This window comes from Haliaeetus albicilla, chromosome 14 (genome assembly GCF_947461875.1).
Source record: "Haliaeetus albicilla chromosome 14, bHalAlb1.1, whole genome shotgun sequence".
Classification (NCBI taxonomy): Eukaryota; Metazoa; Chordata; class Aves; order Accipitriformes; family Accipitridae; genus Haliaeetus; species Haliaeetus albicilla.
The window spans coordinates 15,270,242-15,297,260 of record NC_091496.1 but is presented as its reverse complement, the minus strand read 5'-3'; the positions used below and the strand labels follow the sequence as shown (position 1 = coordinate 15,297,260).

General features: G+C 41.2%; 2 protein-coding genes across 5 annotated transcripts in view; one reads left to right on the top strand and one right to left on the bottom strand.

Moving 5' to 3' along the window:
• Positions 1-10,657, bottom strand: part of CDHR3 (cadherin related family member 3) — a 66,839-nt gene extending 56,182 nt beyond the window's left edge. For both annotated transcript variants that reach the window (XM_069801817.1, XM_069801819.1), the window contains exons 1-2: positions 10,544-10,657; positions 10,162-10,308 (exon numbers count right to left, since the gene is read on the bottom strand). The gene's annotated coding sequence lies outside the window, so the exon portion shown is untranslated. The remainder of the gene's footprint in view (positions 1-10,161; positions 10,309-10,543) is intronic.
• A 187-nt stretch (positions 10,658-10,844) lies between these two features.
• Positions 10,845-27,019, top strand: part of ATXN7L1 (ataxin 7 like 1) — a 118,607-nt gene continuing 102,432 nt past the window's right edge. For 2 of the 3 annotated variants that reach the window (XM_069801822.1, XM_069801820.1), the window contains exons 1-2: positions 10,846-11,135; positions 11,696-11,764. In XM_069801822.1, the coding sequence (XP_069657923.1) occupies positions 11,021-11,135; positions 11,696-11,764 (184 nt within the window). In that variant the 5' untranslated portion in view covers positions 10,846-11,020. Of the gene's footprint in view, positions 11,136-11,695; positions 11,765-27,019 lie in introns of all 3 variants that reach the window. The other variant, XM_069801821.1, reaches the window with a different exon arrangement.

Genomic DNA, 27,019 nt, shown 5'->3' with positions numbered 1-27,019 from the left:
GCCACTCCAACCATTTCTGTTGTGTGCTGAGGTCAGCCTATTTGTGCTCTTTTAGCATGAGAAGCAATTATGGTGACAATATTTCTACTGTTTATTCCCAGGTCAGGTCAAGTTTGAGAGAAGGACAGAAGAAAAGGAAAGTAAAATGACAGTGACATCATCATAATTCCCTAAATATTAACACGTGACATTTTGATATCAGTGGAACTTCTTATCCATGTTCCCTTTTGAAATAAAATGCTGATGAGTTCAACCATCTTTCTAGATGTGGTTCAGTTTTGATGGAATAATTATTTTGATGTATGATTCTTCTGAAGCCTTTGCAAAGGCTGGATAGCTGTAGGGGCAGCAGATTAGAGAGGCAGCCCAGCAAACTACCTGCAGCAGTGATCTAAAAGGTGAGATAGGCAGGTGAAGAGCAAGAAGGAGTAAGAAAGAGTGAGGTACTGCTGGTTGCTGTACCCAGAGGATACGCTGAGGGCAGGAGACAATAGGAAGGATTGTATTTCACCAGCCCTGAACTAACGAAAGGTTTGAATACGGAAATGTTTTTAAAACATCTATTGTAACTGCTGAAAACAATTATGCCTGTCATATCTGCCAACTCTCATAATTATCTGCTGTTGTTTTAAAAGTGTGCACAGGAAATTTTGCAAAATCTAGGACCAATAATCCCATGGCTGACACAGCATGCTCTTAGACTCTTACACCACAAATGTAGTGTGAGAACTGAACAGAACAGTTGGCCACATTAAGATTCAGATTGACAAAGACAGACTGAGGGGGTTTTGTCAGCTGATGTAAAAATTTCCATAGGCAAAAATATTAAACCCTGAATAAACAGAGGAATTAATCCACATATAAGCACTTTCAGGATCTAGAGATGCCCTTCAAGTTTTCCCTCTACAAATCCAAAAGACACATGTTCATGGGTCCATGCACCCTTAAGTTCTCCAGACAAGACCATTTCTAACCCCTCCAATGTAGACTTATCTCTCTATTTCAAGGAATTCATATTGTACTGCTATTAAATGTTGTGTTTATCAAGGGACTGCTGTTAGGTCTTTTCACCACCTTAACTCACTTTGTTTACACATGGCCTCTAACTTCATATTTGTATTTGTTTATAACAGCATAACATAACTTCTGCTCCATCAGTTAAGAACAACTTTAGAAATATTTAAAAGTGCCCAACTCTACTGTGACATGAACACATAATTCAATAAAATGCCACTGCTTATGCTACTAAGAGATTTGACTGAGTTGTAATAATTGTGCTAATTATGGTGATGCATGAGGGCACAGAAAAAGAAAAAAAGGCTCCACTGTTCTTGTAAATAGAAGAGTAGACAGCTCTTGCCATAGAGAACCGACAGTCAAAATATGCTTAGACACATAATCTTCCATGAGATTTTTCAGCCCACTATACATAAAGCATTCTGATTGTGGTAGCTTTCCTATATCACGGCTACAATTGTAATAGTATTTTAAAGTTACTAGTAGCTGCAATGCCAAGAGAAAAATAATGTTCTTAGCACAGATGGAAAAACAGGTATTGTATTATCAGATTATTATAGAGTCCCTGAACGTAAACATGAATGCAAGTACAAATGTAAGAGCTCAGATTTAGTATATGCAGAATAAGACCCCAATTCCACACAAGGAGGAAGAGGAGTTTGTGTTTAGTAACAGGTTTGAATTTGAATATTTTTAATTGATCTATTATTATCATTATTATTATCATTATTATTATTATTATTATTATTATATATCAATCAGCAGAATTAAACACAGACAGAGGGAACCCACAGATGCCTGCTGTCTCTTAAAGAAAAAGCTCTTTTTCTAATCTGTCAATTAAAAGATTTGGAAAACAACAGTTAGTTCTGGCTATAATCTTGCAGTGAACTGGTATCCAAAAGTGAACTACAAAATACTTAAATGTTAATTTCATCATGATTTTTAGTTAATTTTTTTTTTGTAAATCAGTATTGTTCACTTTTTGTCGGTCTTGTAACTTTTGCAGATGTCACATGTTGAGTATCTACAAAATGAGACTTGATTCAATGCACAGAGCTGCATCGCTGGAGGTTATTAAGCAGTTAAAATGTTTGATGGCCATAGATGTACAAATATTTTCTTAATGTGAACCTGCAAAGTTGCAATTTTAGCTCCTAAGCATTTCAGTAGTGTGCACCCTTCATAGGCAACATGGGATATTTTTAATGATGTCTCAACTTTTATTTGGTCTTCTTGACTAGCTATGTTTTGCCATTTAACCCCAGAGTATCATTAGTACTGTGTGCTTATACTTTGTCTGCTTGAAGGAAACAGTGCCTGAGGAACACTCATCGAACCATAGGTTTCCAACAAATAGACTATCAAAGGACAACATACTTCTATCATTAAGAGGAGGATTTAATTCAAAAATTCATTAGATCTCTAAGACCGTAACTAAGGTCCATCCACATCAGGCCTCTGCAACCATATTGCCTTTGTAAAATGTCCAGTGAAGAGTTTGATGATAGAAGTGTAGGGTGACCTGTGAAACATTTTGAATGTCACATCAAAATGTCTGTGAAACAACTTCTCATTGCATGTAAGCCAATGCTTAAATATCAAACATATTCTTTACTTCAGTTGCCTTTAGTTGTCAGGCATGTCACTCACTATACCCAAACACCTGCTAGGGCCTTTGAGATCCATTTGGACTGAGTACAGAATTTGCAGTGCTTATCAGAAGATACTATCTTTGACTCTTCCAGGTTGGGATGGGAAACTTATTAGGACAAAGCTCCTCGCAAAGCAAGCACATCGACGTGAGGAGCTACAAGAGACTTCGCTGAACAATAGATGAGACACAACTGATTTCTGGCACTCCACTTCCAGCCTCAGCCAGAAATACAAGACGAACAGGCTTGCTTTCTTCTGTGATTTCAACATGTCTGCTTCCTGTACGGGCTGGAAATAGGACATACCATAACAACTGTCAAAATATTTCAGAACCTCAAGCAAGGTGTGATTGGAGCCGGCTTCTAGAAGCAGCGAGGCCTTGGGGAGCCACACGAGCAGGCTGATTTAGGGCCCAAACATGACCTCCACCAAAGGCATCGCAGTGTGACCCTCACTCAAACCTCTTGTCTGAGTGGCCCCAAACTTTCAGAGCTGGGCTGAAGTAAACTCGAGTGGCTCCCAAATGCCAAGGGACAGTCCATCTAGGCTGAAATCTTTATTTTTCGGTTCTGGCAGCCCTTGGGGTGCCTCCCCTCAGCCCACTCAGGCATACCACCTGGGCCTGCCAGGGACGAGTCCCCATTTACAGCGGGGATCAGCGAGCTGCTGGGAGAGGGGGACAGCCTGTGCGCCTGCACATGTGGAAAATGGCGGGAGGGGAGGCAGGCCTCTGCGCTAAGGGGAAGGGGCCTCCAGCCAGGGCCAGGGCAAGGCTGGGAAGGACTGCTGGCTTCCCAGGGAGAGGCAGAGGAGACCTGGCTGCCGAAGGGAGGGGAGAAGGAAAGGGGGCTTGCCCCAAGCAGGTGAGGAAGCATTTAGAGAGGAGAAGAGGGCAACTCCAAACAGCTTTGTGAGGAGAGAGGCAGGTCGCTGGTGAGAGGTGGGGAGATGACTCAGGGCTGGGAGAGATGTATGGGAAAGACCTGTTCTCCACTGAGGGAGGCAGGGGAGAAGAGAGGCTCCTAACTGCAAAGCAGTTAGGATAAACAGCGAGGCAGGGCATATTAAAAGACATGGTAGTGTTTGGTGAGGCAGCTGGGCCCAAGTGGGAGGGCGGTGAGTGAGAGGCTAGGAGTGAAAAACAGGCTCCAAGATGGTGCTTCAGCGGAGCAACCTGGTGGGAGATGAAAACCCTCCCTGCAGTGTTAGGGTAAAAGTGACAGAAAAGAGAGAACACAATTCAGAAAAGGGAAGTGTTTGGGAGAAAGAGGGCTATGAACAGGAGAAATATGGCATCTACGTTGAGAAGGAACAGAAGAAAATGGATTATGATGCAGTAAGGGAGACGCAGTAAGTTGCTGTTGTGTGCTGCCAACACACGCAAACATGGCTGGTGAATGGAAAGTTATAATATACATTATTCAGCAGGGCAAACTTAATTTTTAATGAAAGTATATTTCTATGCCTACCTCATGAGAAATGTGTGAAGATCTTTGGGGACCCATGTTTTGTGGTTTTCGTTATTCACATGGGCATTGTGAGAGAGCAAAGCTTAGGAATGCAGCATGCTGTTTGAATGCAGACTTAATACTGAAGCAAGGTAACTTTCTCCATCCCCAAGTGTTTTTGTATCTCAAAATCTAAAGAACTTTGCTGTATCTTTCAAAAACGCAGGGAACTCCTACAAGTTTCTTCTTTTCTGTCCTCACTGCATGGTTAAGAGCCTTCCTCTACAGTCTGGATATGACCTTCAAAAATATTATTGTTGCTGTTATTTACCTAGAAACAGTTTCAAATAAAACAAAACAGATAAATATTTAATAAGTAAAATACAAGTGATTCACTGCACCAGTGCTAGATATGCTAATTTTAAGAAGCAGTACGAAACATGCACTGACAGTGTTTTAAAACAATTCCCCTGTGATCTTTCCCAAGTACCTATCAAGACAGGGAAATTGAATTTTAGCCTGTCAAGTGCTCTTTGACCTGTCATTCATGTCTCCCATCTTCCGAAATAGCCACATGGTTAAGAATCTACCTCTCAGTCTTCTGCAGTGAATGCACTCCCCTGACCTGGTCTAATCCTCAGTTTCTTGCCATAAGTCCACCTGATGGAAGTGTTAGACCACGGACCTTGGGTAGTGTGTTTTAAGAAGTGAATTTGAGATCCATGTTTCATACAGGTTGTACGATATTGCTGAGACTGGATGTTCAGGTGTTTGGTGGGGGCCAGGACATGGGGAACATTCTTGAGGGAGAGAAAATATTGGAAAGGAAGATGGGTCTGAACTGAAGTCTCGGACTCCTAGCTGAAACCTGAAAGTCTTGCAGAAAAAAATGAAAGTGCTTTGCTTCTTACAAGCAATTGTAAGAGTCCCCATGTCCAGTGGCAATGCGTGTTGGCACTGTACAAAGCAGTCCTATGATACACTGTTAGTAACCATTACTAGCTTTGGTATCAGAAACACTCCAGCTATGGTAAAACAGTAGATAAGATAAATCATCCTCTTGAAAAGCAGGATAAATTAGCTGTAGTACAGTGCTATGTTAATGCATTTAGACTATAACCAATACCTGAGCAAAATTGTTTAGAACAAGCTTTTAGACACTGGAACTGAAGGACATGCAATTTATTTTTTCATACTGAAGGATGCGCAATTTAGTTTTTCACACTGCTTCCATAACTATTTTGGGTTTGAAATGTGTAGTAACTGTTGATTTCTACCTCTAGTTCATGGCCTTTTTTTGGTAGCATTTTTTCTTTAAAATTCCCAGAGTTCACTGTAATAAATTATTTTATTGTGTATTTTTTGTTCATAGATCTGTGCAGTATACCTCTCTTCAGATTTCCCATTTCATCTGATTAGTGCTGCTGTAGTGTTTCAAGCATTGTTTTGTTCTGGGTGAAGCAATTCGCAACACTTGTTTGAGAAATATGTTTTTGTTGGGATACAAGAGTATCTCACTTAGAATTTCTTTTTCAGTTCTCCATTTTCTGACTGTTTCTTTTTTAAGTGCTGGCTTCTTTGGCTAAGACGGAACCAAAAGCTTAATTTAGATTTTTTTTTCTTGTGTTAGTTCAGAGGGCAGTAAAATAGGTTTCTCTGCTATAAGTGCCTATTTAATACAGTTTTCTAGCTCAAGTCTTCTATGATGGCACTCACATGGTGTTTGAGACACCTTCTGAAATTACGAAGAGATCAGAAATAGTATAGGGACTGAACTTCTCGCCAGAGTGACTCTAGAGAGACTGGCTCATAGCGGCTTTTACATTTGGCTTGCTAAGTGCCAAGTTGTTTTAATGGCCATCCTGTATACATCTTTTTGTAGAAACCTAGATATAGGACTTTTAAGTATCTGTTTCATTTAATGAATTTAGCTACTCTAATTATCACATAGCAGACTAGGATGCTACACTGTATTAAAAAAAAAAAAGTTTCACAATCAGTTTCGCCAGAGAAAGGCAGGACTATCTATCTGGGTTTTGCACCTTCTCAATACAAACTTCTCTGGTATCTTTTCCCCTTCGGTGCAGCTGTAGTATTAAATAGAAACCTCATTCATTCACTGTGGAAAGAGAGACTATAGATAGATAATCTACAGGTTAAAATTAGCAAGAGTGTAAAAATCCACTATAAAAATAATTTGCACACAAGTCAACAATAAATTAGTTTTACACATCTCAAAATCCTGGAGGAGGATTGAAGTTTCTGTACTTTTGTGACTGACAGCCAGCTAGTTTGCTGGTGCTCTTCTTATGCAAACTCCATCACTGACCATCTTTAAGGAAGTCCCGTGATTCGTTTACTGTTCCATACCCACCAAAGTAGATACCTAGGTTTAAAAAACTGTCTGCTATGTAATAATTTCTGCTACATAAGACAGAATCACTGCTGTGGTAAATCCATTGCAAAATAGGATCCTGAGAAGTACTAATGAATCTCTTGCCAAACTGCTTAAATCATAATGTCTTTGTCTCAAGAACATCATATGTTTATAATCTTGTTATGATACTGAAGCCTTATACAGCTGTTTTTTTGTAATACTTTTGTTGCCAGTTTAAAGTCATCTGGTGCGCTTATTGCCAGGTATACATGACTTAAAGCTGAGGGTCACAATTTTTTGTTGTTGTTGTTGCGACTACACATGCACCTTCAGCAAACTCATGATGTGTTCTCAGTGTACGACAGTGGAGTTGAAATGGAATCATGTAATTATTTATCTGTACATGGTGATGACATATGATAGCCACATGTGAGAATTGCTGTTTTAGTTTGTGATCTCTTAACATTTAGATCCTGAAAATTATATAAAAGTTGGACTGATCTCCACATAAGCCAAAGATTGATACACAGCTTTGGATCTCTTCTAAATGTTGTAACTTTTCCTGTGCTTTTATAAAACCCAAGTCTTTAACTATAATTCTAGTAAGTAGATATAGGAACATACCATTTTTATCTCCTGGTTACTTAGTGGAAAGCTTGCATTTGAAGATCATCTTATTAAAAGACCAGTGATACATGGATTAAAGATTAGAGGTAAGGTTTCATCCATATTTTGCTGCTTATTAATTAAAGGCCTTAATTTGCTTACAGTCTACTTTTTTAATTCCGTGTTACGATTGGATCACTGTAGTATTTAGAAGCTGCAACCAAGATGAAGGCTGCATTATATTAAATTCTGAAAAAACACACAGTAAAAGGAAGCCTCTACTTGGCAGTTGAAATAAAGCAAGATCCACAGGGACTGAGGAGGGAAAGAAGTACCTTTCCTGACTGACTTAATTATTTTTCTATGGCTTGTTCAAGGTCACAGAAGAATTAAATTTCTGTATTGGTGAGCAGGTGGAAAAAAAACAGAGGATGTTTAATCTGGACTTTCATGTGCAGTTTTTTTACTAATTATTTCCTATGGAAGTAAGTCTTCTGTGATGATGTTTGTGCCTTTTACTCCCTTTTCCTCTCCAATCATAACTTTTGCAACCATTGTTTAATAAAAACAAATTTGAAAGAGGAGTAAAAGTCTTAAATAGAATTGTCTTTCTACAAATTTTGTGAAAGCACATGCCAGGAAAAGGGAGGAAGAAACAATCCGAATGCCCTTGCTACGGTAAAGCTGCAGCCTGAGTTCACATTCACAAGACAGAACTACATACATTCCCAGCCATGGGAAAATCTTCTATAATGTCAGATCAGCTCTCTTCCTATTTCGCTATAGGGCTCCAGAGCATAACACACAGTTGTCCATGCTACATACACTAGTTTAATTTGGCTCCAATCTGGAGTGAAGTTAAGTAGTGTTCTTGGGGAGGAGCCCTGGTGCAAAATGGAGGCTACTCTTCTGCAGCTTCAGGACTTGCACCCTACAAGCCAACAGAGACAAACATATCTATAGTTTGCTCAGGGACGGGGTTCATTCCTTGGTGCAGATCCTAGAGGTAGCATAGATGTAATCAAAGCAGAACTTGCACTTTTCAAACAAAAGATGCTGCTTATTGGATAGTCAGGCATATCTGTCGATTGTGGAACCACTGGTTTAATGATGATGTTGCTCTTGAATACATATGGTAGGGAGGATGAAAAATTCCTTTAGGAGGGCTTTGGAAACCTTTCTCTCGAACTGTAAGTCACCGGCTTGTTTCTTTTTAGGAAGGAATTGGTGCATCTTGCATCTTTGATTTTATGCTAATTTTCCTTCATATGGTCTGTTCCTGTTAGAGCCTAGACTGTAGTTCTGCAGTGTGTCACGGTAAGCAGCATGTAGATTAGTGCCATGTGTTAAAGTTGGAAAGTTTCTTCACTTTTTTTGCTTGGTTTGTGGCAGCTTGTATTAAATAGTTTCCCCCTCCCCTTTTTTCTCAGTTGTGTGGTTAGGAATTGCTTTATTGCTTGTGTATCCTGTGGCAGTGTTTAATATTAGTTACGACGTTTGGCCATACATACTTCCCTGACATCTTACGTCAGTTTTCATTGATGGGGATTTCCTGGGTGCTCACATACCCTTTTTTTTTGTATCTTCTCTGCAGATACATGTCTTGGGTAATCACAGAAGTGTTACGGTATAAGCTGTGCAGTGTAACTTCTTTAATTATGGGACTATCTGACCGCTGTCAAGACTTTTGCTCAGCTATCTTGCAGTGAATTTGAGCACAAGTGCCAAACATGGTTGACTATTAATTTCATGACATTTATCATTCTTCCTAAGGAATTCCATCTTGCTATTCCTGACAAGTTTTATGTGTAGTGTGCAGAGTTTTCAACCTCAACATAAGCAGTTTCTGTCTATTATTTTTTTTCCTCATTGATGATTATGTCTCCTTATAATTAAAAACATCAATCATATCCATTCCCAGCTGAATTTTGCTAGATCAAGTCAAGCTCTTCTCATATGATAGACTCTTAATTCCTCTGATCATTCCGATAACCACACTTTTTTGTAGGAAGATTAATTTAAACTGGTGGCTAGATCTGTACTTAATATTCCAGAATAGGTCTTGCCAGGGCTTTGTATTATACCACAACTACCCTTCCTGCTTCTGGAAATTCCATGTATAATACATGGAATTAAGGTCACGCATCTTGTGGCTGCTTCATGTTAGCTGCTAATAAGCCTGCTGCAATTGACTGGTTCTCTTTTGAGGCACACTTTGGTGAGCTTTCTGCTTCTTTGACTGTTTTAATTGTATTCCTGTCATTTCTTGTAGCTAATGTTACATGACTGGAGGCACTCTGGCCAGGCCATACGGTATGAAAGCTTTTAGGCTTGCCTCCAGGTATTAAGGATGGGACTTGCATATTCCAGCTACTTTTTGGAAGAAGTGGAGTGTGAATGCTGTCTGTATTTAATATTGCATCTGTTGACAGTGTATAAAAAGCAAACGCTGTTTGTCCTTTGCCCCAAACGTTTATCCATTTTAGCACTGTAAAAAGCCTAGTCTTAATGAAACTATACGAAATTTACTTAAATCCACTGTAGACTGTAGTACCATGTACCTTTCTGCAGGCAGCAGTGCTGACTTCAGCAACTCCTGTCCCGCCGCTCTGGCCACTGCTCCAACCCCTGAGCAGGCCCTAAACACTACTCTTTTTTCTTGAGTCTAGATTAATTCCATGCTCTGCTTCAGTGTTGTCCCACAACAGTTTGAACCAGCAAAAAGTGAATGGCGACAAAGGGTCTTAAACGAGTGGCTGGGAAGAGAGGTAGGATGGGGAAGGGACTATGTAAAGCCCGCACCACCACTCCGAGAAGTGTGTGTTGAACCGTAAACTTCAATCGTCAGTACTCTGCTGGGGCTGTACAGCTGTATGAAAGATGCTGCATGTGGAGTCAGTGAGGCTGCTTAAATGAAACCGAGTCCTTCACCAGCGGTGTTTATGTTTGGCTTAATAGGCGTGAGCTGGAGCAATAGGCTTATGCTGTAACTCCTTACCCAAATTAGGTATACTGCGTGCAAAAATGTTCACAGGAGTGTTATTTTGCTATTCTTACCTCGATGGAGAAATAAACCAAGAATGCCAGAGTCCTAAAAGTAAATGAAAAGCACGTACATCCCACTGGTTATGTATAGCGAGATGAAAACCTGGGTATTATTTGAAAGGAGCGGGACCTGTGAGTTCAGAGCTGCGGCACCATAGCCTAAAACACCAGAACAAGAAAAAACCCATTTGCAAACAGATGAAAGCCTGTAGTCAAACACAGATGAGGTAGTATTTGGACAACAAAATGGCTGTGGTTGTGGTTATAGGTGATCCACAGGAGCGAAGCTGGAAGAAGTCGGGGGGTGGGGGGAGCCCCGGCACCGCAATCCGGGGCCGTTTCCGGGCCGCGGGGGCCGTGCCGCAATTACCGAAAGCGCGTCCCAGGGACTTACTGCGGGGCGCGGCGAGACGCGGGGCGCGCAACCCCGGGGCGCGCAACGCCAGCGGCTGCCTTCCCGGCGAGGCTCTTCGGCCGCCGGCCCCGCTCCCCGAGGCGAGGCGAGGCGAGGCGAGGCGGCGGCTCCGCCGGGCCGGGCCGGGCCGGGCAGCGACGCTGCGCGGGGGCGCGGAAGGGCAGCGCGGGTCCGGCGCCCCCCTCGGGGCGGGCGGCAGGCCCGGCTGCCGGCCCGGCTGCCGGCGGCGTCGCGGGGCGCGGCGCGCAGGCGCGGGGGGCGCGGGCATGCGCGCTGGGCGGCGGGGAGCCCGATCTGATAGGGAGCAGGGGCTGACACTACCCCCGTGTGGGCGGCGGAACGTCCCGAGGATGACGTGCGGCGTTCTCGAATCCCGTGTCTCGCTCGCTCGCTCGCCGCCGCCGCCGCCGAAGGAAACGGGAAAAGCAACAAGGAGGCAGGAGCAGGCGCGGCGCCATGGCGGCCCTGGAGCGGCCCGTGCCCAGTCCCGAGGCGTTCCTGGGCCAGCCCTGGGCCGCCTGGGTGCGGGAGGCCGCCCCCCCGCACGCGCACGGCGCCGCCCCCCCGCACAGTAAGGGCAGGGACCGGCCCGCGGCTCGGCACGCCGCTCCCCTCCCCCGGAGCGCACGCAACGGAGGCGGCGGGGCCGGGGGCCGGGGGCCCGGCCGGCCCGGCCCGGCCCCCCCCCCCCCCGCCCTCCCCGGGGCCGCGCCGCGCGGCGGGAGGTGCCGCCCCCCCGGGCGCTCAGCTGACGCGCCGAGCCCCCGGTGCCATGTGTGCGGGAGGCGCTGGCGCACGCCGCGCCGCGCCGCGCCGCGCCGCGCCGTGCCGTGCCGTCCCGCTGCCCCGCGGCGCGGGCTCCGCCGCTGGGCCGGCGCCGCGGTGGGGGAAGGGGGCGAGGGGGAGGATGCGCGGCGCGGAGGGGCCGGAGGATGCTGCGGGGGGGGGCCGGAGCGTGCTGCCGCGGGGGGCCCGGCGGGTCCGCTCCCTGGCAGATGCTCCGACCATTGTGCTTTTGCTGTCGCAAATAGAAACACTGCTCACCTCCTCACCTCTCCTCCTCCCCCCGCCAAACAATAAACGCACACCTCTGTGCCCTCGGCGCTTCCTGACTCTGCTTCTCTTCTGCAGGTGTAGATCTAGAAGAGACTGGAAAGGAGGGTGGAAAAAGCAGGGAGGTTATGAGGCTTAATAAAGAAGGTAAGTGGATAGTGCTGGCACACCTCTCTACCTGTCTGTCTCTTGGTGGCTGTGGGTGACTGTGGTTTGGCCTTGACAGGGTAGTCTAATAGCATACGGATCTCTCTGCCGTGAAGAATGTTTCGGGGTTGGATACGCGCAGGTGACTGTCGCTGTGTCAACTTCTCCTGAAGTACGAGGATAACAGGTGTATGCGTGCGACTGACAGACTTGGTAAAAGATGAGGCAATTTTAAGTCAAAAGACAACTACACATCAGTGGCCATATTGGATTTTTTTCAAGGACCCCATCCCTTGGTGCAGTGTTTCACTTTCTTCTGTGTGAAGATAAGCATATAAACCCATGCATCGACTTTAAACGTTGTATTATCATTAGCGACTGTAGTGGAAAAACATTTTCACTCGCAGAGAGAAATGGTCTGTTACGATCTTTGAGTTCATTCGCTTTAGCTCAAGTCACGTTTTATTCTTTTATTCTCACTGCTGAGTGTGACTTGCAGTCAGCTGAGGGGCCAACGTATAATATTATCTTAACGTGAGGCTAAGCCACGCATATTATGCAAAACAAAATATAATAGGTCATTTTGGCCATAGGGTTTTCTGGTACCATAAGTATGAACAGGCAAATTCCAGGCTAATGGCATTTGCTAATATGCCATGTCTGACACAGTTCTGTCAGTTGCGGGAGGAGAAACTTTAGTGGTGAGCGTAGGCAAATCAAATTTACACATTTCGTTTGTGACGTGCGTCCTTAACGTCATGCGGGGGTAACACCTAATGCAACTAGTGAAATGGTTTGAGACGTATTTTCATACAGCTTTCTGTTTGTTTCTGTTCTGTTAAGAAAGCGGTGTACATATACAACTCTTCTGCCGTGAGAAACATGTCTTGTGAAGTCAGTTCATAATGAGTGATCCCATCATAGTGAAACTTCGGTGTGACTTACTGATGCTGAGAGAAATCCTGCTGTTACCTGTAATGTCATCATATATATTCTGAAATGATGTTAAGTTTCTCGTTACGTTATAGTTTTCATTACACGTGTGTTCAATTTTGAGCGTCTTGGCAGCTTAAAGGAATCTTGTGTTTTCTAAACAAGATCTTGAAGAAAGAACGAATTAATCAGTGATGTAGACTTGTGTGATAAACTATAAAATTACATGGAGGACACATTAAATAAAATTATTTAAAATACCATAAAACCTCCCTTTTGACAGACCTTTATAGCGATGCCAACCTTGATTGTGTCCCTGTCTTGATTATTAGGTGCCTGAACCTCTCTATTTTGTGAGCCCAAAAATAAGTTAGAGGCAGAACTGGGATTTTCATGTAGTATATTTATAGGTAAAAGGTTCAAGGCTCAAACAGTTTGTATGTCTATCAGTAATGTTGAGCATACATTTGATTCAAAAGTAATCAAAAATCGTGCTACTGGAGCTTGGCCTTCATAAGGAGTTCAATTTGTTGAGATAAAATTTTTTGCACCTAGAAGTCCTTGAACACAAACTCTTATTATAAGCTTATTTGAGACATAAAGTTCAAAGCACATCCCTACTCCTTAGTCATACATAATATGCAAATTGTTTCCTAGAACGAGTCAGTTTAGATTATCAGCTCTAGTCTCTCATTGTTTGTTTCTTGGGGGGTTAGAGACTCCATCAAAGGAGCTCTATTTAAACTCACTATCCAGAAAAATTATTTCCAAAGTATAATGTCATTGCTGACGTTATGATAGTGACAGGTGTGAAGCACTTATTAGCTTTTATAGTACTTGCATTGTAATACAGTTTAAAAAACCAAAACTGACTGTTATATTTAGAAAATAAAAAGCTTTAGGAATTTTATCACTTCCAAGTAGTAACTTGCTTTGGATCACTTAGAAAGAACTTTCATGAAGTTTGAATAAATTAGTATGTGTTGAAATATTTCTACCGTATTCACTTAAGCAGTCTGTTAATACAGGTGTTTTCACCACACCCATCTGTGTGTCTGAACACCCACTGTAAATATTCCTTAAGCCTCACTATCCTTATTAATAAATGTGGGGAAAAATTTGAAGAGTTAGATTGGTCTGCAGAAAACATCGCTCCTATACTTGCAGAAATGCTTGTGCATTTATTTTGATCTTGCACACGTCTGTTGCGTGATGTGATGACTTTTTTTGTCTGCTTTGTTCATAGACAAAGGGTCGTGGTTGTGGTAGGTCTTAATCCCAAACCCAACTCATTTTTCTTTGCAATCTTACCTATTTGAGCAGGCCGCCTTATGGCATTTGTGGTGCCAGGAGGTCATAAGCGGTGTCTTAGAAAAATCAGACTTTACTTGTATAAGGTAACTGGGGAATGATGGACAGACAAGACTTTAAGTATCATGTCCTGCTAGATAAAGATAAATCTGATCTCACCACATTTACTTTTTGTAATATTTGTCTGCGTTTTGTCAACTTTAGTCAATGTGACCAGGTTTACGTGGCCATTCCCTTGTAAGCAGTTAAGCAAGGAGCCTTTTTAGACTAGTGAAACTGTGTGTGGAGAACATGGTGGGGGGAAGGGGTGGGAAGACGATGGTGTCCTCCAGATCACGACAAGGTGTTTCTCTTGGTTTTGTAGAAAAAATTATGTCAGATGTCAAAAAGTGCTTCCAGCTAGCTTCATCCCTGCATCGTTGCCTCCTTTCTGGTTGTGTACTATATGTGTTTAGAGTGACAGGCTCTCTTCCTCCTCCTCTTGACCCAGGCAGGGACCTGGGAGGCAGCATTCCCCAGTGGTAGTGGGGAGAAACGCTGCCAAATCTCTGCTGCCAAAGTGGTTGATACTACTTAGCACATCCCTGGGCAAAGGGGTTGCATTCTGGCTATGCTGTTCGTTTCCGTAATGCAAGAGATGCACCGAGGCCATGTGCCCCATCTTTAGGGCAGAAGTAAAGATGAAGAAATATTGCTCGCTGCTTTCCTTTATTCTACAGTGTCTATGTAGGCAGCACAGAGGGAGAGAAAATTCCTGAAGGTTTGTTCAGTTTTGTAGATGGAGTTGCCTTTTGCATGCTAATACTCACTTTATGTTTTCCTTTAGCAAATATGGTATGTCCATGGTTGACTTTTACTGGCATGTAGATTTGTGGAGAGGGCATTACAAAGTTGCAGGTGTTCACAGAAAGTGAAAAATTTTATGCATAAATGTTTGGGCCAGAAAAAAACCCAACTTGTCTGCTTATCTAATCAGGGAACAGAAACAGTATTGTGTAACTTATCTGACAAATCACTACCAACCAACCGGCTTAGCTAAAAGAGGGGTTATCAGAATTGGAGCAGCATTTAGAATTTATATTGAATTTTTAAAAGTTGAATGGCATATATGAAGAATTGGAAGATTTTCTTGTAGATAGCATGCATAGTAAAAGGAGTCTATACTGGTTTGACAATTTGTGTCCTGTAAAAAGTCACAGTAACTGTATGCCTGAGATAGATGCAGTGATCTTTTATTATCAGTCATAACCTCTAACTGATTTTAGATTAATTTTGGAGGCGTATGTTTTACTTTATACAGTATTTAAGAAAATAATAGAAGGATGTCATTTTTTTGGTTTTACGTACAGAACTCTTACTAATACCAGTTTAGTAAATGTGCAAGCATTAAGTTCTGTGAGTATTTCTAGGTAGGCACAGGCTGTAAAGGAGCAAAATATATCCTGTGTATCTTCGTGAACTACAGCAGGGTTAAATATGACCTATGGGATTTAGATCTATATCTGGGTACTTGGTGTCATAGTCAACTTCAGTTCCTCAGTTCAGTGGGTTTGTGTTATTGAGGTTTCAATCTGATAAAGTGTGTGTTTTGTCTTAGATAATCTTTTCACTAACCATACTGACTCATTGTTTAACGTTAAGGATGTTACGTAAAAAATTCTGTTCTGTTTTTCTGATGTTGTGTTAAAATTACAGATTTTCTATTATTATTGCTCAGCCCCAAACTTCACTGTTTTACTTGATGATTACACATGCAAACTGGAGTTTTAGATCTATTGGATAGTTGTTTACAATATATTTTTTCTATTTTGACTTCCCACGTAAATATCTGATGGAAAGCTTTTTGGTAAATCCTTTGGCAACATCAGAACAAAATTAAAGGGATACTGATTAGTTTTGCTTTTGGTATTTTCTTATTTTTCAGAATATTATCTTGATGATTTTATCATTCTTCATGGAAAAATAAGAAGTTAAGGAGGTTGGGCGATGGTAGGGAACACTTGTATAGGAAAAAAAGGATGTAGCATACAACATTCTACATTACGAAAAGCAAGAGGAAGAGAACCAAAATTATTTATGAGGAGATTGTGAAAGAAGACAAGACAAAACCAGCTGGTTAATGTAAGCACAGGGATTGGAGTTGATCTTATTATTTATTTTGTTGTTTACTAGTGGTTTGCCAATGATGCTGTTTGTCTCCTTTAAAAACATATCAAACAAAAACTTAAGAATAGAACATTCTTGTTTTTCTTAGCCACCTTCATCTTTTACCTTTTTGTGGTGGTAGGGAATGTTGGAATGGGCTGAGAGGGAAAGAAAATTATAACAAAGTTTTAAACACATACCCCAAAAGAAGGAGGTGAGGTTATTGAATTTAGACCACCTTAGCTGGTTAATTTGCGGTTGGTTTTGGTTTTGGTTTTGCAGTGGACAAAAGAGAGGGATGAATGTTGTTTAATTTTCTTTCTCTTCCCTATAAGCTAATAAGGTCTTCCAGAGATACTGGTTCTTAAACAGATGTAATATTCAGGTGGAGCTTGATGCGTGAAAGAACTGAGAATCGACAGGGTAAAAAACTGTGGCTGTTGTCAAGAGAAACTTTTTCTTACCATTCTATCTTTATGCTAGGAATAAGAACAGTGAGCGAAGGTCCTCATGGGGGTTTTCTTTAGGATGAGAAATGACAGTGGAATTGGAATTCTGGTGTGCATTCTGGTGTTTAAATGCCTGATCAGTTCAGTATATGATATCTGACTCCAATATTATTTCCACCCCCCACCCCCCCACCCCATGGACAGCTTCTGCAGGGGGGTGGCGTGGATCCTGGTTGTGGCTGTCACCTCATTTAAAGTATCTCAAGAAATGGTGACAGAGGAAGAATGAAACATTACATATGATAGTGCCCAGAAATATAGTCAGAATTGTAGTTTATCCTCATAGTTACACAGTTGTTTTCTGAAACCTATGGTTTTGTTTGTCAACCCTCACACTGGATAAAAAGAGTGGCATAATGGTAAGGTTCTCTGATCAGACATTCTGTGTTTTGAATCAGGATTTTGATGTTATTCAATATGTATCTAAACCTGTTGTGTTATAAATGACTTCTTTAAAAATTCTGGGTTTGTTAGGTGGCACATATCTTGATGGAGTTCAGGTGATATTTCTCCCAGTATTTGTGCAACAGTTATTCTCCTGTAGTTTAAGGTACCTCTTTCAATCGCTGGGCGGGGAAACCATGTGTGATTTTCTGTCAACTGACAGCAGTGTCACTAAAGATGTGTATCCTGGCATTCCTTGTACTTGCTGTAATTTATAACCAGACTTGAGAAAGAGGGAAATGATGTGTTTACTAGAGTGTACCCCAAGCCCTGTTGTCACTGCAGAAAGTGAAATGACATCTTGTATCTAATTTTGATTGAGATCTAAAAACACGTGTGTTTTCTTGTTGATCTGCCACTGCATGTGGTTAACAGTTTATAGATGAAATACAGGTTTCCATGTATAAAAAAAGACTACACAAGAGTTGAACCATTCCCACTGTGAAATGGAGTAATTTCCTTGAAATGGGCCTTTTATTCTAGTTAATTAAAAATTAGGTCATTATCAGGTTCTATTTTACCTTTGGAGCAAAAAATGTTAGCCGTTTAACCAAGGCTGAGGTATATGAGATGGAAGCAGTGGAAGATCCTGTAGAAAACATGTTTCAAATCACATTTTGTGTGGAACACAGGAGTCCTGTAGGCAGAAAGCCTAAGTTTCTGATGGTCCTAGTTTAGATTTATAACACTGCATGCATTACTAAGAAAGATCACCTTCAGCAAAAATAGTATATCAATATGAGTATTTCTTAAAGAGTTAACTCCATCATAAGGTTACATGAGTGCCATGACAACTTCTTATTAAGAGTAATTTTGGAATAACTATCAAGAAAGATTTTCAGTTTGTATGGTCATGGATTAAGTTACTGAATCTTTCCGTCTTCCAAGTTCAACTTGGTGCAGAAGTTCTTCAGCTAGTCCTTGAAAAAGCTGATTCAGGAATTAATGGTGCAGGATGCCAGGTGAAGCTAGTGTCTTTAGGTGATTTATATGCCAAAAAACTTGTGGTGATTGCTGTCGTGACACAGTAAGGGTGACAGAGGTGTCTCAGCAAGTCTATAACAAGAAGTCTTTGATGGTACTCTTGCTGGATGAGAAAGAAAGATGCTATGTGGGTAAACCAATCCAATTTTTTATCGTAGTGCTGTGCAGCTGTCTAAGCTGACTCGAACTGGAGATGGAATCCAGCACAGTTACTTAAGACCGATGTGGGGCAGAGGAAAACCAACTATTGCATGCATCATTTCTCTCTTTTTCTTTTTTTTTGTCCCTTTCTATGGTTGAATGTTGATGATTTTAAGGGAGTGGGTTTGTCGTAACTTGTTGTATGGCTTACTAAAAGTTATGCTTGAAGGCCACTGAAGTTGCTGGAGGAGTGGGCTTTCTGATTGCTCTTGGCCTTGTACTCAATAGAAACAGAGATGTCTTCCTTACTTCTGAAATGTTGTGTTTATTTTTCAGCAATTTCCTTTCATGTTTTACTAAGTTATATTAATCGTACAGCCCTTAAGCCCAACACATCTTCCTATTTATCTGTATTCTTGACAGCAGTTAGAATTTGGAATTATTTGGTCTTCCTGCTTTCTGGTTTCTGTGTGTGCATGTATTTACAAAACGAGTGGTGTTTGGCAAAAAACAAGTGGAGTTTTCCCAGATCAGAAAGAGCATCAGCCAGAAGTAGCAAAGAACTTGAAGACAAAAGTTCTAGGTTCTGCACAACTTCTGGTACCAATGTACGTCTAGTGCAGTTTCACTTAATCCTCAGACCCCTCCTGAATCATCTGTAAAACGGAAGCAGTTGTATTGTGACAGAGCTGTGCACAGTACACAAGGGGTTTAGGCTTGCTTCCCTTTCCGTTCCCTTGGAGCAGGTGTTCAGCAGAAGAGACAGAAGGGTGACTGATGAAGTAACATCAAGATGTAAGAATGACTGGCAAAGGGCAAGAGTTCATGGGGTTTGATTCTGTGTGGTGATCTTTTCTGTGCTCTTTGTTTGTTTTAATTTTTTTCTTATATACAGTGTTTGATGTTTTCTGTTCAGTCATTCTTTTCCTTTTCCTACTGCAGGGGGCTAGATGTAGGAGGTGGGCAAAGACTGGGAATTTGAAGTTATATTTGGACTGCTAACATCATACAAGTAATAGTTGTTGACAAGTTTGTTGTATCAAAAGTGTGTTCTCTAGCAAGACAAAACAGGATGGGACTGGACCTCTCCAGTGGCAGAATAAAGTGACTTCACCTTGTCATTGTTCTGAGCTGAAATGGTCAGAATGGAAGCAGAGGTTTACAGAGCTGTAAATCATCCTGTGTGTTCATCTTTGAATCTCTGATGAGTATTCTGTCCTCAGGTGGCCTTTGGGCTGACCACTTGTGATTGTCCAGATTAGATAGATTATCAGGTGGTAGTTAGCATATCCAGTTATTTTTTAAGATGCTCTTAGTTATGTCTCATTGAGACAGGATGCTACTGATGGTTTAAATCTGAAAAGTTTGTTGGACCCATGCCACCACAGCAACTACTGACAGAGCCAAAACCTTGTTTGTTTGGGGCTGCTAATGGGGACAGAGAACAATGATCTGGATGAATATAAGTAATTCATCTGTTACTGCCATGATTAGGGAGGCAGTATTATTATTTGCATGATCTTAAGGCCTAGCATCCCCATCAGAGACTAGATACTTCTGTGCAGGGTACCAGCTCAGGGAGGAAGGGTGTGTGCATGTGCGTGTTGTGAAATTGTTGTGCTGCAGAGAAATAATTTTTTAATATATGACAAAACAGGAGTTTTGATATTGACAAACAAAAGCACTTAGTTGCTCAACATGATAGGTGGTAGGCTTTAGCCTAAACTAAAGTGGCTTTCTTAAAACCATGGCAAGGAAAGCTTTAAGGTGATGTTCAGAGGGCAGTGAAGTAGTTTTGCAAGAGCTTGGAAGGTATTCTTACTCAAGTGTGGAAGTTGGCCTGAATGAAAATACAGACTGGTTGTTAAAAGCTTAGTAAATGGATACCGACTTCATGGGCCAACTAGAAATGTGAGCAAATGGTGTGACAGCAAGTAGGATGTGGACAGTATAGTGTAGGTAAGACAGAGGAGCCTGGAAAGCAAAGATGAGTTGTTTCCAGTGTGTAAAGTTGGAATGGAGAATTGTGCATAGAAGGATGCAGAGAGGATAATGGTAGATCAGTATGACAATATAGAAGAAAGAACTTTTGGAACAGTGTGAACAAGCAGGATAATGTTTGTCAAGACGAAAAAGAAGAAAATTTTAGTAACTAATGTGAGGTGAAGGCCCAGGCAAACCTTTAGCTCTGAAGATGTTTAGACAAGACTTTGTCCTAAGGATGCAAGACAGGAAGAATCATTCAGGTTTAGACATAGCCTGAATGAACGGATCAAGAGAGAAGTCATTGTCAAAGATGACATAGTATTTCATATCTGAATGATGGGCAAGATGATAATGCTGTCCACAATGATCAAGAGAGGAGGTGGAGAAAAGAGGGTGGGAGAGGTGAGATCTAAGTTCTGTTCTAGCTGTATTGAGCTGAAGCTGACAGCTACTCAGTGACAAGAGGTGTCAGAAAGATAGACGGAGGTTTTTTTGTTTAGACATAAGTCTATTCTATTTGAGACCTATCTCCTCCTTAGGAGCTGAATTTGTGGATGAAATTCCCAGACATAAGGGAAGGGGCAAAAGATGTAGCCCAGTGGAGCCCTACTAGAAGACAAAGGAGCCTCCCAGTGACCTGTGAAGGGGTTGGTACAGAGAGGAAGGGAAGCAGGAGAGGGTAGAGTCATGGAAGTCAGAAGAGGAGAATGAATGCTTCAAAAAGAGAAATGTATTTAATTTTTATGAAGAATACACAAGGGTTATGGAGAATGGAAATTATTTTGACATTGCAATAGTAAAAGGTTTTTAGACATTTTAGACGTTTTAGTGAAAATAGTTTCAGTGTAGTGCAAGAGACAGCTGAAGGGAGTTCAGGATGAAGTTAGAGACAAAAGTGTTATTTGTTATCAAACAGTTCATAGTGAGCTTAGAGGTGAAAGGATAGAAAGAGAAGTAGTGTAGAGAAGCACAGGGTCAGAAGTAGATTTCCAAACATAGGAAAGACTGGCTGTCCCACTGTTCTGTCAGAGCAAGAGGAGAAAGGAGATGTGAGGTATGGGGTGATGTGAGTGAGGCAAGTGGAGAGTGGGACAGATGTGTTTCATATCTATGGTACGAGGAAGAAGGGAGAGCTGTAAGGAAGAGAGAGAGAGTGGGAAGGGAGAACATGAAATTATTATTATGTTTTCTGGCTTTCTCTTGGAATAAATATTTGCATTCTATTGTGGAGAAAGAAAGGGATACAAGAGAAAAGGTATGAGGAGTGAGTCAAAAGTAGGAGGAAAAAAGGCTGAAATTGCAGGTGTGGGTTCAGCTCAACTGGAGGAATGGTACAGCTTACTAAGCAGCAGGAGAGAGAGAGAAAATGTGCAATAACCTCATTTCCAGACTGGTTTCCTTTTCTACTGCAAATTCTAGGACAGGCAAGAATAAAGCGAAGGAAATGGATAGTTAAGATGAGTTCAGGATTGGTGGAGTTGGACCTAGTTGTGGGAAGGAAAGGAAAAAAAAAACAAACCATCAAGGGTGGAAACAAAAAGGGCAAAAAATATTGTGTCAGTGAGAAAGAGGGTGGAGTCCTGGGTATCAGAAATAATGGGATGGGAATAATGAGCAGTCCTGAGAGAGGAAATTGATGCCATTCAGTATATGCCAGGTCAGCCTTTAAGTCAGGTTCACAGATGAAAGTTTCTTTTGGAGATGACTGGAGAGAAGACTGATGGCAGTTTGTGCTATCTGACAGCCCTATGCTTGAATCCATAACATGCCTTTGAGAAAGTTCAAAGCCTTAAAGAGCAGCAGCATTTTGGAGAAATCCAGACAATATTGCCTTGTCTCCAAGGAGAGAGAAGAGTGTGTAGACCATGGCTCAAAGCAGAATGCTTCCATGCTTTGGTGACTGGTCATATCTATCACATCTCATGATGGACATGAAAGTAGTTTGCTTGCTCGTTTCTTGCTCAGTAGTTCTGTTCTTTGCAGTGCATCGTAAGTAGATAATATGTCTACATGATCTATCACGTAGTGATACTGACTTGTGCTTCCTGCTTCCAGAGCCGAGACAAGGCCATAGGATTACATTATCATGGACTGGGCCCTGGCTAATGTCATAGTGCGCAGGGTGTATCATCAGCGCTTGGGTGCGGTGCTGCAGTAAACATGGTTGTATGGCTTTTGCTTGTCTTGCAGGGCAAAGCAAGCTTGTTGCTGTCTACGTGCTACAGGCAGGCATGCTTTATGATACAGCCTTTTTTTTTTTTTTCTGAGAAAGCAGGACTTAATGATTTTTGAGGTGTTACGTGGAATGGCTGTTATTCGTGATGCAGGCTCCTCAGTGTTTAAGAAGTTAATATCAGATTTTAACGTCTCTTTAGTAGCTGTAAACATCTCTGGAAGGAAAGAGACGGGAAGAGGAGAATGCTACAGGAAAGAGTTGTTCACTCACGCACAGAGGATTGAGCTGATCCTTTGACTTGGAAGGTTTTATCCATTACCTTGCCTTTCTCGAGCAACTTTCTGCCTGTCTCTGTATGTTATCAATGTTCAGTCATCCCAACAGCTTATACATACTGTCTTGCAGAGTTACTGAGAAAAAAAGAAAACAAAAAAGTCTTCAGATTTTCTCTTCAGGGTCTCTCAGGGCTTTTTGTGCAATATCGTGAGGGTTTGTGCTTCTAACCTGTATTCATGCTTTCGTTTTATTTTTGGCTTTTTAGAAGACTTGGAGAACATTGGGCAAATATACTAAGAAACTGAATGCATGGCAATGGAAAAATATAAGGAGAAATAGGAGAAAAAATGTTTCAGCTCTTGAAATTATGGTGAGCTGTGTGTATAGCGCTTTTAATAGAGTCTTTGTACATTCTGTGCTTGGTGTAAGTTTTCTTCAGCTACTCTCATAATTCACAACACACTGGGTGTGAAAGTTACCAAGTCTTGTAGGTATTTAGATTTTGAAAGAGGTAATGCAGCTTTACATATTTTTGGGTTTCTTGTTCATCAGAAAAAAATATTCTTGATTGCATCACTGAAGGAGGGAATGCTGCAAGTTTTATTTTGCAGCATTTATTATTGTTTCCAGCTTTTCAAGATATTTGTCACTATTCTGACTGTTTGTTTTCCAAGCTCTTTGGCATATCAAAGCTATTGTAAACCTTTATTGCTTTCCTGGAAGTGTGAATTTATCCTGAATATGAGGTTTTGTGGTTGTTTTGTTTTTTTTTTTAATTCCTTGTTATTAAGTATATATTTGGGAAGGTTCTAGAGATGTGTAATGTTCAAATGATGTAACGTATAAAAGTGGTGGCTTTAAAAACCAGTAAGATATGGTCTATATTTCAGAGAGCTTACAATGCAGTTCAGACAAAGCCATAAGCAGTGTATGTTGTGAAGACAAAAATCAGTCTATGAATGTCAAAAAATTTCATGCAAGCAGCTATTTTAAGGAGGAATTTGAAGGAGGTAGAGGATAATTATTGATGTGGAGGAAAGAGGCATCAAAGCTGATAGTATAGCACACAGGAAAGTAATGTATAGAACAGATTTCTAGTGAAAGCAGTTTATTTGTAAAAAATAAACTCTCCCTGTTTTGTTAATACTGTCTTACTGTCTCGGAGCTGGAAAGTGAAACTAATTGTAATTGCCAAACGACAAAAATAACATAAATATTGGAAGATAAATCTTAATCTTCCTTAACTCTGTTCCCTAAACATGCCCTGTGTTCTCCAAATACTTAAACATTCCCTTTCTTGTTAGGCTTCAACCTCATCTGTTCTCTTGAATGGTGCCCTAGTTTTGATACTAGGCAAAAAGTGAAGAGAAACTAACACACTGTGTGTGCAATAACATTTGTCATTCTTTCATACTCCTTCTGTATTAGTTCTTTTACGCCCCTTTGTTTGTATATTACAGGATCAGAGGATAAATGACATGGGAAATTCCAAGCAGCTTTGACTCTTTTTATGGACTTTCCACCTTAGAGTGAATCTGTTGTGTCCAAATGCCTCTGAAGTTTGAATTTATTTCAGGAGAACCCCTTGAATGTGGGCCTTTCATGGCAGATTTCTGACGTACCATGTGCAAGCATAGAATGCTAGGAAAAAAATACACAGAACAAGTGCTTTTAAAAGCTTGCTCATTTTAGTACTATGAGGTTGTGAGAGAGAGACTTTCCCTGTGTTCAAAATCATGTATTAAAGCTGCTTTGAGTAATAATCAAGGCAGTGTGTGTATATCCAGAGGAAGGGTATGAAATGTGATTCATGCATACAGCCCACCTATCAGTGTGAGGAACGGCAGAGGGAGCGAGTGAATGGGAAGAAATCATGAGAATAAACAAGTTGACTACTGATAATGTTTATAGATCACCTTTCATTGGAAAAAGGCCCAAAGTGTTCTACCAGCTATGTGCAGAAATTAATCCATTTGTCATTGAAAGGGGGCAGGGGCATCTCTGAACACAAATATGGCTGCTGCTGAAAGCCTAATCCTACCTGCGCTGGAATTAAATGAAAGAACGCTGAAAGCCTGCTGTGTACTGACAGGGTGTAATCCAGTCCTCACTGAAATATGTTATTGCATAATGATTTGGAAAGGAAAGGAGCAATACCTTGTTTCTAGATTACAAAGAGAATACAGGTACATAGAATGTATTTATTTACCAAAAAAAAAAAAAAAAAAGGCAAAATGATCAAAGCTTGTTACCTTTGCCTGTGACAGGTCATGGCAGGCTTTACTGACTAGCACTCTGTTTACTGGTTTCCAAAAGGTAATACTCCCATTGGCACCAAATTTTGGTCATTAAAATTAAGCACTGATCAAAGACTGCCATCTTTCAAAATACATTGTTGGGGTTAATCGTTCTATCAAAGGACAGATACCCGAACCAAGCTTATGAGAACAGGCCAGTTCTTGTACCAAAAAACCACAGTGCTTCACTATATTTTAGCAAGTCACCACAAATACTAGTATGGTGCTTTTCTATCATTTTAAAATTACTTGAAAGTAGAATTTTATGTTAGTGCTCCAAAAGCTAGATTGCTTGCCCCTTTCCTGTGCAAACATCACTAGCATCATCTTTTCTGCACCTACTCTGCCAGCAAAGACCATGTATACTTTACCAGATATGATCTGATAGGATCTTACAATCTCTATTCTGATTTTTTTTTTGTCAGTTTGCTTTTTTGCCCTGTTTGTGGAAATGCTTAACCTAGATATTTCATGATTTTACTTGGGTTCTTTTTTCATCCCAGATAGGAAGGGAAACTAGCTAGTGATATAGTAATAATTGTAGATTATAAGTGGCAATTAATTTTCACTACATGGGTAGATTTACAACATTAGCAAATCCTCCATGACTAGCCTGCAGCTCTGCCTTTTGTCTGGTAGAATACTGCCTCTAGCCTGAAGCAATCTTTCGTTGTGCCCACCGGATTTTGCTGAAAATAAAATCTGCTGTGGCCACCCAGCACCTCGAGGTGAATATACAAGTGAGCATCCAAACACCATAGTGCAAAATAGGCTGGGAGTGTTGAGCTTATTGAATGAAATAGTAGTTTAAAGAGGTAGCTTTAAATTGGGTAACTATTACATGATTGCAACATAATCTTTTTCTCTGCAGTTTTTCACTTGTAAAATACAGGCACTGAATTCATACATTCCATCATACATAAAGCTTATGCAGTTGGGGTTAAAAAAAAGCATATATATTTTTCTTTATAACAAACGGAAGTAAATTTGGTCATTGTCCATTCTGAATTTGTTCTGTTAGGAAGAATTTCTATCTAGAATATAAGTAGGGATGGAGGAATTACCTTAGAGGGTTGATTAATTGAAGTATTACTCCCTGTGCAAAGCAGTCTTGAAGAAGGCTGAAAGTGCATGACTGGGAGAGTAGGAGGGAGGTGAATACTACTGCTTTTTATACATGTTTACTGAAATACTGTATCCCAGTTCTGATGTGCAATCAGGTGTTGGAAGAACTGGAAGGAGTTCAGAAAAAATCTACATTAATTTGAGGTCTGGATAATCAGCTTTAGAATGGAAGATTTAAGAAGCTCAATCTATTTATCAACAGACAGTAGAGGCTACCTGATAAGTCTATAAGTACTTAGACAGGGTGAAGGTATCTGACAGTTAGATGGTTCTTTGTCAGCTAGATTAAGGGGATTCTCATGGCTGAAAGCTGAAGCTAGATCAGTTCAGACTAGAAATAAGGTACAGTTTTCTAACGATACAATTAAATAGGAACAGCTTATCAAGGGATGTGGTAGACTCTGTTGCACAAAATCCTCGCGTAAGGCCCTGGTGCTTTCCCAGGAAGCACCTGGTGCTTTAGGCAGCCAGAAAGCTTGTGTTTGCAGCTAGAAAAATGTGATGAAATTCTGTGGCCTGTTTTAACATAGAAATTCAGTACAGATCATAAGGAAGATTTTTGTTCTTAATTCCTGTCATGGTTTAAGCCCAGCTGGCAAGCAAACACGTGGCTGCTCGCTCGCTCCCCTGCCCCAGTGGGATGGGGAGGAGAAAATATAACGAAAAGCTTGTGGGTCGAGACAAGGACAGGGAGGGATCACTTGCCAGTTATGGTCATGGGCAAAAAATAGACTCAACTTGGGTTAAAAAACTAAATCATTTTAATTTGTTACCAATCAAATCAGAACAGGATAATAAGAAGTAAAACCAAACCTTAAAACACTTTCCCCCACCTCTCCCTCCTTCCCAGGCTCAACTCCACTCCCAGTTTTCTCTCCCTCCTCCCCCGGAGTGGCGCAGTGGGACGGGGAATGTGGGTTGGGGTGGG